A 10,291-nucleotide genomic window follows, 5' to 3' on the forward strand; every position below is an offset into this window, starting at 1 on the left:
AACTAACTTATAAAAATGTTAATATTTCTTTATATTTATATTTGACTGTTACTCAAATAAATAAATTTACTTTTTATAAATATTTATAAAAAAAGCTATTTCATGTGGTTCAGAAAAAGTAACAGCCAACTGGACTCCACCATGTTCACTTTTACAATTCAGTTTTTTTTTTTAGACCAAATTCAAAATATGAATTAGCATAATTATAAAAGAAAGAAAAAATAAATAAAAGGTAGGTTGATCCACCGACCTTATTATTTCTAAGAAAACACATACTTCTCACTGACTCTTTCACTCTGAGTCAGACCAAGCATGCTCAAAATTACTACTATTTTTGTTCTTGCATTTCACCCAAACTTACCAACCAATGCTTATGCACTTCCCATTCAGATCTTAGGATAATAGTTATGGTATATAGAGAATTGATAATTATTTTAGATTACAACTGCTAAAAAAAATTAAAAAATTTGGCTGCAACATATCAATATTGATCTGCAACCCATCATTTATTTTTAAATTCAAAATTATCTGTGATTTTTCTGGATTTTAACATCTAGAAAACATCATTATGCTTCTAGAAGACACATTTCAGTTTTGAATTTGTATATCCAAAAAACTGTCTTATTTGTGTTGTGGATATAAATATCTAAAAAAATAAGAGTAAAACAAATATTTTTTTTATCGTGTTGGGTGTAGGTCATAATTGATATGGTAAATTAAAAAAAAATTGGTGTTTTTGTCTGAATAATTGTCGAAGTAACATTTTTTTTTTATTTCTAAGACAAAATTTACCAATATATCACTAATGTTGCATAGTCATTTTATTCAAAAACCTGTTTCTTCTACCTTCCATATTATAATTATGAACATGGTTTAAGATGCACAAATAAATAAGTATTTAATTTCCAGAATATCCTCTTTCCTTTTTCCTCCACACCAAAAAAGAAAAGTTGCAAAAGGCATAGGGCATTGTAAATAAGGAAAAAAAAGACTTACACAAGGTTGAAAAAGAACCAATTAGGTTATTGATTTCCCATGTATCTTTGGAGAAGCTTCGTGTCTTTAACTTTTTCCCTTTGGCATCACAACACTGCTTTATAATTCTTGGACTCCGCCCAAACATTTTCTTATTATCTCTACTATGAGATCGATACCTTAATAACACCAAATCATAGTGCACAAAGAAGTTTGAAATTATCTAGATTTTGTCCCAAAATAAGTTTTATTCTATAATAATTGCATGTTAAGAGAGTATGGAGATGAGAGAAGTTTATTTGTAATGATTGAATTGCGATATAATAAATACAATACTAACAGACAGAAGGACCACTGCTGTTCTGTCGTATAACCTAAAATTGATCACGGGTTTGTAAACTATGCAATGATTTGTTTTTTTATTTTATTGATGATTCAAAAGGTATTAGTGATATTGTTTATTATATATTATTCAAATATTTTAATACAGTCAATAATTCATTGTCAACTAATCAAATGACATCAATCAGTGTTTGAAACTACTAAATGGACTAAGTAATTATGCATTTGACTCATTCTAATTCCAAAACAATCTTCAGATTCTATTGGATTGATTTTGATTACACATAATTAAACTCTCACGATTCCAGATAAGTTAAATTACCACAAATATATCTTTATAATAAACAAACAATTAGAGTTTAGAATCTTCAAATGTTTATTTATCATCAAATTTTAGTCATCTCTATGTTAATTTTGCATGTTTATAATCTTGTATCGCTCTATGTAATAATTTGATGTATAGTAATTTTTATATCAAAATTTATATATTTATAATTACTTTTAATACACTTTCGTAAAATATATAATAAAGTTTAAGGTTTAGAGTTTAAATTTTAAAGCTAAAATAGTGTTGGAGAAGAAGGTAATTGTGTACGGGAAATATTCAACTTTTGTAAGAGAATGAAGAGAAGAAAAAAAAGGTGCAAGATGAACCCTAATTGAAAATAGAAGAAAAAGACAATGAACATGAAAAAAGATAAAAGTATTTACTATTCAGTGTGTTTAGAAAATACAAGGTATATTATATAAAAGGAAAAATAAGCAAACAGAAAAATACCCAAAATAAACTAACTTGAAAACAAACTAAGCTAACCCAAAACCAAACTAACAAATAATAAATAACAAACTTTATCAAGATAACTTATGTTAAGTTAAATTGTCATTTCCTTGACTGAAATATCGATGGTTGTATAATTTATAATTATGACCAGTTTGATCTAAAAAATCAAGTCCAACTTTTTTATGCTTCTAAGCTATACGAATTTTGATATATTAAAAGTATTTTAAATTATTAAAATTGATGTAAATTAGAAGCATAAAAAAGAACATTAAAAAAATTAATAAAAGATTCAAATAAAAATGAGCAAGTATAATTAAAAATAGTAAGATATCTTACACAAACTACTTTTATTTTATATATATCCATTAGAAATCACGGAATGAATAACTAATTATACTAAAACTTTTCATTCTCCGGAAGCTAATATATGCTCTCACTTTCTTTTATGATAAAAGAAAACGATAAAAAAATATGTACATAAAAAATAGTCAAAATAGTTACTAAAATATCGGTTAAAGTTATAAAAGATATGTACATAAAAAAAATAGTCTTAAAATCAAATTATATTTTGTTAATCGAAGAGATATCTATTTACAACTATTTTTTTTATAAATAATATAATAAATAGTAGAGTATTGAATTACGTATTCTCTCTGGTATTTAAGACTAAGTAAATAAATATTTATAAATAAATAAATACTTGAATACTGACTTTTGAATTTGAAATTCCGAAAATTATGAGTTATAAATAATTATTCAATTTTGATATAGATGACAATTGGGCATATTCATTATACATTAGGAGCACTTACAATATAAAATAAAATGTGTATAAAGGTAGTTACAAAAATAATTCAGATTATTAATTGTTATAAGTGAGTAGTTTCCTGTATACAATAAAAAAACAAAATATGTAAGAATAAAAATATAAAATAATATGTATGTAAAAAAGTTAAAAAATCAAATTATTAATAATCATAAATTATAGGCAAACACTATATATATATATATATATATATATATATATATATATATAAATCGATAAGTGAGCTGTAGGTTAAAAATAGTGTATGAAGATACGTAGTTTGAAAACGGATAACTTAAAAAAAATCCTTAATTATGTTTCTAATCGGAGTTATCAAGATAAAAATAAGGATGATATTCTTATCGTTATTATTCTATGTTCTTAAGATTATATTATATATTTGAATTTAAGGGTTAACATGAATAAGACGAATGAATTACAAAGAAAAGTTATACTTTTACATCTTTTTAATATAGCATCTATTTAACAACTTCATTTAATAATATAATATGATTTAATTTAAATAATATAATTAAAGCCCATTTGTAGTAGTTATAACAGCCCAACTTCTTACACTTCAGTGAAGAAAATTACTTTATACACCTTCATATTTTCTTCCCACACTCCTAATCCTTTTGAAATACTCATTTTACTCTTTATAATTTATATCTCTTGCCATATTTTTGCTTCATTTTAGATGCAGGATTGGCTATGGCACCATTGTGAACATGCATACCTGAACATGACACCATTCAAGGCCATGGCTATATGCATACTTGAGAACATGCATATTTTTGTCAAATTCTTCATTTTCACACTGCTTTGTGGACAGGAGAAAATAGGCTTTCGTGGTGAACAAAAAGTTAATTTTGAGTTAATTAATTAAAAAAAATCAGATTGTACAATTTAAAAATAAAAAAATTAAATTTAAATTATGTAATCTCAAATATATTTTCGAATTAATTCGAAAATTCTTTACAATATGAACCCAAAGTTTAAAAAAAAACTGCGTTTGAGGATTTTTTTTTATATTTCTCAATATTAATGGGAGTCATATTTATTAATAAAATTCAACATGGAATGAAGGTCTTTTCTTCATATACCAAAAAAAAGTGTGAAATCATAAAATAGTTCTTAAATATTTTCAAACTTGATCACTCATATCCTCCTTAAAGGAGAAGTAATCCTTTTTGGGAATACTATAAATGAATTAACACTTTCCTAATGTTTTTGTTTGAATTAAAAGTGAATGTGTAATAATTTAAGAAAGTGAATTTGAAATTATTTTGAGAGAAAAAATAAGAAAAAAATGAATTTGTGGGTAAAATTTGTTAAAGTTTGTAAGTGATGTGATGGTTGTGACAAATTTTTAATTTTTATAAAATATTTAAAATGTAAGTTAAAAAATCATGTTTTCTTAAAAAATTAACATAATATTAATATAATAATATATATAAAAAAGTTATAATATTATATAAATATTAAGAAAATATAATAAAGTTATAATTTAATAAAACTAAAAAAAATTAAAGATAACATAATATATACATTTTTAGCATTAAAATATACCATAAAGTTAAAACTTGATTGCATAATAATGTAACGTGTGTGTGAGAGTAACTAAAATTAAAAAAAGTGAATAAAAGGTGGAACCAAGAGGTGCAGGAAATTGAGAGAGAGGTGGAACCAAGAGAGAGAGAGCAACTAAAATTTTAAAAAGTGAATAAGAGGTGCAGGAGAGAGAGAAAGAGAGAGAGAAAACCAGAAATGAGAGAAAGTATAGAAAGATGATTTGGATAGAATAGAGAATTTGGATTGGAGATTTGGATTTTTTAATTTTGAACATCCTTATAAACAAAATGGATATCTGCTATGAAAATATAATAAAATATGGATCAAACTAAAAACTGGATTTAAATAAATGAATTTTTAATGGATTAGTGTAGTGTAGAAATGGAACAATTTGACAAAAGTGAATTTTTTGTCCATTCCTAAGTCAATTTAATATTTTCAAATATATTTATTTTATAATATATTCTATATATGGCGAAACAATATTAGTGTAAATTTTACTATCTCATTTCCATTTTTGAAGTAAAAAATTATTATAATCTTCATATGATTTTTCTTTTGTTATCCTCATTTGTACCAGATATGTGTACAAGGCCCTTTACTTCTAAATACTAATTAAAATATTTATAAAAAATCATAATAAAAGAAAGATTATATTATCAAATATTCAATGTCAAAAAAATATGTATTTTCTTTTTTTTCAATTTTGAATATCAAGAAAAAAATTACTCTTAGAACTAATGGTCTAAACAAGATGAGGTAAATTGTTTTCACAAGATTTCCGCAAAGTTTGAAGGTAAAGGAAAAAATTCTGAAAAATCAATCAATTGGTTTTATGTTCAACTCAATAAAAATTTTGTTTTAAGGTTATTTCTAGAAAATCAACCTGTTGTTTAACCGGTTGTAATCAAGTTAAAACAATTTGCTAGAGATAGAGAAAATCAACCTGTTGTTTAAGAGGTTTATACTGTTTCACTCTTAATCAAGAGCTACATTCCGTCATCAGCTAACCATTGAGAATTCACTTTGTAATCAAACCTAGATTACAAAACACACACCAAGAGTGATTATCTTGAACCCCTCAAGAACACACACCACTCCTGGGCAACACCATAGTTTTCAGAAAAGCTTTTCTGAAACTGCCTTATACAAGAACACACAGAAATACAATGTCCAAAGAGAAGAGAATAGAATACACCTGGATATTACAAAGCTTATACTTCAAAAGTATACAAACCCCAATCTTATTCCACACACTTGAGATGATCCAAAACTTTTGAATTCTTGAAAAACGTTTTAAGTAATCTCTCTTTCTTAGTGAATTCAAAAGAATGTTAAACAACCTTTATATAACCTCAATCAATTGGTCGAAGCTGTTAGATAAAAAACCAGAAGTAGTTGGAAACATTTAAAACAGTTTAAAGTACATAACAAAATTTTGTTATGAAAACAACAGATTGTTTCCCAAAACAATCGATTGAAATAATTTCCTATTAAGGTTTTAATAAAAACAATCAGTGTTTTATCTAAATAACCATTGTTTCTTTTTTACAACAAAGACAAAATTAAGCAAAACTTTTCCAAATCATTTTGAAAATCACTAAGTCTCAGACAACGGGTTGTTTCGACATTTCAATAAGTTAAAATTTCACAACCCTTTTAGAAAACTCACCTTTCATAAAGATAAACATTCAAATGAGCTTGGATCATCTTAAGGAGTAAATTAACAAGTTAAAAACTACTAGACAACACACTCACCCAACAAGAAGGTCTTCAAGCTTTTCACATAAATTTGGAGACATCAAAACATCTTGTTCAACAATTACAATTGTATAAATATCAAATGAGAGTATCAAATAACAATTGAATAAAAGTTGAATAATTACATAAAAGAGTACAAATGATTAAATATATATCATAGAAATAAGTTTAAAAAAAGAAAAAAAAGAATTAATGTAAGTATTTTAGGTTACTTAATAAATTATTAAAGATGTTTTGATAATTCTAGATGAGGATGAGTAATATAACCGAAAGAGACAGCAATTACTCATATTTATACCATTATGCAACTCATAAAAAATTAGGACATGCTTTGATAATACTCACATGGACAAGTTGGATTGTCATCCTATTCTATATTGTTATTTTTAAATAGTTGTGTTAAAATAAAATCTATTGTTAAATATTAAATATCATCGTCAAAAACAAATATTTAAATAAATATCAATTTGTACTAAGTAAAACATTATCAACGAATAAGTTTGTCAAAAAGATGAATTATTATGTGTCAATAAAAAAAGTAATGGTAACAAGGTGTTTTATTTTTATTTTAAAATAAAAAGCATAAAATAATTTTCTATTTCGTTAAATGGTTATATAGTCTTGATTATGGAGATTTTACTAGCATACCTTAATTTTAAAATTAATAAACATTTGATAATATAAACTGCTAAAATTTTAGAGCAAAAACAATGTAAGGAAAAATAAAAATTACATGAAAAAAATGTAATGCACACAGAATAATTTTCCATTGAAATGCCTCATAAAATAAGGATCGGAGCTTTATCCGAAATGCTTGGGCCAAAAATTCTTTACCCTTCGGATTTATATATATGTATATAAGATATTTTTCTCTGTCTTTCTTAACACACCTTTTGGATAAGCCTTCTTCCCCTTGTGTTGCGCCATTTTTCTGAACTTTTTTTTTTATAAAACCAAACATTATTTATTGATTTTCTCAAACCAGCTTCACGGAATCTGAGACAACAACCTAAGTCCATGTTCTGTCCCCTAAACCTAAGGAACCTGGGAGAACGATTGTGTTCCTTTTTCCTTAGCAATAAACAATATCATTTTCTTGATTGGCTTGTGTGTTGTAAAGAGGAAAGCTTGGAGTGCAAAAGGGTATGTCTGTAATAGGGGCGTGTTCACAGTTTGTGTACAGAGAGGTTTATCAGAGAGATGAACAGTGGACACAGTGCTTGGTGAGTGGGAGAGGGTATCTCTTTTGTCACAGGAGTGGTGGGTGTGAGAACATATGGGTTGGAAGCAGACACAGAGAAAGAAAGATGAAAAGGAGAAATTTGCGTGTGGAAGCGATGTGGCCAGATTTGTCAAAATCAAGTGAGTTGCAGATGGAAGAAATCAATGATTCCGACCACCTTGATCAAATTCTTCTTCTTGCCCACGACAACTCCCAACCTATCCTCATTGATTGGTTCGTACTTTCTCTCTCTGCAGTTCATCTTGTCTGCAACTTTTTCTATTGTTAGTTCCTTACTCAATAACTCTCTCATCATTTTCTCCCTCAAGATTTTGTTTCGTGTAATTCAGTTAGTAAAATATAGAATCATTGATAACCACTAAATATTTTAACTAAAGAATTAGGAAATTTTAATTTTTTAAAATATAACAAGATATACAATGATTTTGAGGATATATAAGTTGATTTGATTACTTGTGCTTATTTTTGTAATGTAGGATGGCTACTTGGTGTCGGAAATGTATCTATTTGAAGCCCAAGGTGGAAAAATTAGCAGCTGAATATCAAAACAAGTAAACTGCTCATTGTGTCTTCTTCAGTTCTTTGATATTTTCCTTTAAAGCAAAACTATATTAATCTAATATCAATTCTGCATAGCTACATATAACACTTGAAGTGAGCACTTGGAAATCATGAATTCTAGCTTAATTGTTCGAACATTATACACATAATAGTTATGACATTTGAAGAGACTGTGTATAATATTCCATTGTCTTTGTTAATCCAAAGCAAACGTATGTTGCTACTCATTCATTTGTTTTCTTATCCTTGCATGTTTCAGAGTCAAATTTTACTGTGCGGATGTGAATAAAGTACCCCAGACTCTAGTCAAGAGAGGCAACATATCTGTAAGTATGAATTTTCATTCTTAATTATTTCAGTAAAAGCGTGTTGCATAATGTTGTGTGCTCATTTTGACTGTTGTTTGTTTTGTTGTTCTGCATTATGCAGAAAATGCCAACAATTCAGGTGAGTCTCCCACTAAGTTAATTTTTGTGACTAGAAAGGATGATTTAGACATCCAATAGTAGGAAAATAAAAGGGAAAACGTGAATTGTTTGCAGCTGTGGAAAGATGGAGAGATGAAAGCAGAAGTGATTGGAGGCCATAAGGCCTGGCTAGTCATTGAAGAAGTCAGAGAAATGATCCAAAAGTTTTTATGATACTTCTGTTCCCTCAACAAAAATAAGAGACAACAAAGTTATAATTGAAAAAACTAATTTTCCAATGTATTTTTGTTAATACTTTTTGTATGTTGGCAACTGCATGTAGTTGTATATCATATTTATCAATGGAATTGTGTACCATAGCTGAAAGAAATTGGGAAAGGATGATGCTCAGTGTTTCTCCCTCCCTCTCAACCATTAGAGGATGAAAACACTGATTTTAATACCAATTTAAAACTTGCAATTGTTTTCTATTAATGACAGAAAAAGATTATTAAATGATGCTTGTTACTAACTATTCATTTTTTAATAATTGGTTTTTCTTCACTTATAAGGGTCGGATTTGGAGCTAAATAAGGTTTTGGTCCTTAGTTTCAACTAAGGAGATATCTCTTCTAGGTCGCTCCAGTTGAAAGTAACTTGAAGTCTAAAGTATGTAAATTGTGTTAATAAATGATAGTAAGAATGTTGTATCAACAACGTCGCTTTGGCCGAGTGGTTAAGGCGTGTGCCTGCTAAGTACATGGGGTTTCCCCGCGAGAGTTCGAATCTCTCAGGCGACGAGTAACTATTTTTTTCTCCAGTTCGAGGATTATTTTTATTATTATTATTACTATTATTTTAATTTCAATTATTTTATATTATTAAATAATTATAATTGTTATTATTATATTCTTCACTGTGCATAGTTGATGGTGCATTTTATTATTAATGTGAGTTCTGATAAATAACACAAAAGGGTCATACGTGTTGTTGATAAACTTAATCAATTGTGTGATTTTGCAATGTAGATGGTGGAATCATGGGTGGAATTCTCACAAACCTAATTAGGGATTTTGTGAAGAAGGAAATGAGAAAAAAAAAAACTAACTGATGAGTTTAGAAAAATAGAAAATAAAAAAAAAAATTCAAATGAATCATGTTGTGTCTTTATTTCCATTGTTTAATCATCCATGTTTCTTATTTATTTTTATTTATGTAGATAGAAAGAATTAAAAATGGATTTTAATTCAAGAATAAGTGGAGTGTTGTATTTTCACTTAGATAACTATAGTAATCTGGAATACTCTTTTTGGGTGGTTTCTTCTGTTTTTGGAATTTATTGTTACTTCTCTCTCCCTCTCTTTTTGGGCATTATTCTTAAATTAATGATTTTTCTATTATTTATTAGTTATATTACGGTAAAAATCTCTCCTTTACTATATGACCCTCAAACATTATTTCATAATTCAGATTTATGGAGCATTTGTTTTGTCTCCATGTAACTGTATATAATTTTGATAACTTAAAATAGAGAATTAGCTAAGGTTGGCAATGTTGAATTAAAAAATTTATTGGGTGGGTTTTATCATGTGACGTGGTGTTTCTGAAGTACCATAATATTAATTATTAACCTGCATATTTTGTGAGTAATTGAGACATGAGAAAGAACAACGTGTTTTGGATACGATTACTCAAGTTTGGTGGACAAAGTCATTCATTTGCTTTATTATAATTGTACCTATATTTAATGTTTGTCATTTTATGACCTATTTGTTTTTGTCATTTGCAATGAGAAAATGACTATTTTTCCATTGTAAGATTGTGAAGCAATTAGGTTTATATCT

The 10,291-nt window shown here is 27.0% G+C and overlaps 1 protein-coding gene and 1 non-coding gene across 2 annotated transcripts; both read left to right on the top strand.

Annotated features, from left to right (window-relative positions):
- The first annotated feature begins 7,110 nt into the window (after positions 1-7,110).
- LOC137814150 (thioredoxin-like 3-1, chloroplastic) lies at positions 7,111-8,810 on the top strand. Its single transcript, XM_068616732.1, has 5 exons — positions 7,111-7,692; positions 7,956-8,030; positions 8,300-8,366; positions 8,470-8,487; positions 8,583-8,810. Exons 1-5 carry the CDS (start codon positions 7,382-7,384, stop codon positions 8,679-8,681), a joined length of 570 nt encoding a protein of 189 aa, XP_068472833.1. The 5' UTR covers positions 7,111-7,381; the 3' UTR covers positions 8,682-8,810.
- Positions 8,811-9,165: 355 nt separating this feature from the next.
- TRNAS-GCU (transfer RNA serine (anticodon GCU)) lies at positions 9,166-9,247 on the top strand. Its single transcript has one exon. It is a non-coding gene; the product is annotated as a tRNA-Ser (tRNA).
- Positions 9,248-10,291: the final 1,044 nt, after the last annotated feature.

This window comes from Phaseolus vulgaris, chromosome 1 (assembly GCF_000499845.2).
Source record: "Phaseolus vulgaris cultivar G19833 chromosome 1, P. vulgaris v2.0, whole genome shotgun sequence".
Lineage (NCBI taxonomy): Eukaryota > Viridiplantae > Streptophyta > Magnoliopsida > Fabales > Fabaceae > Phaseolus > Phaseolus vulgaris.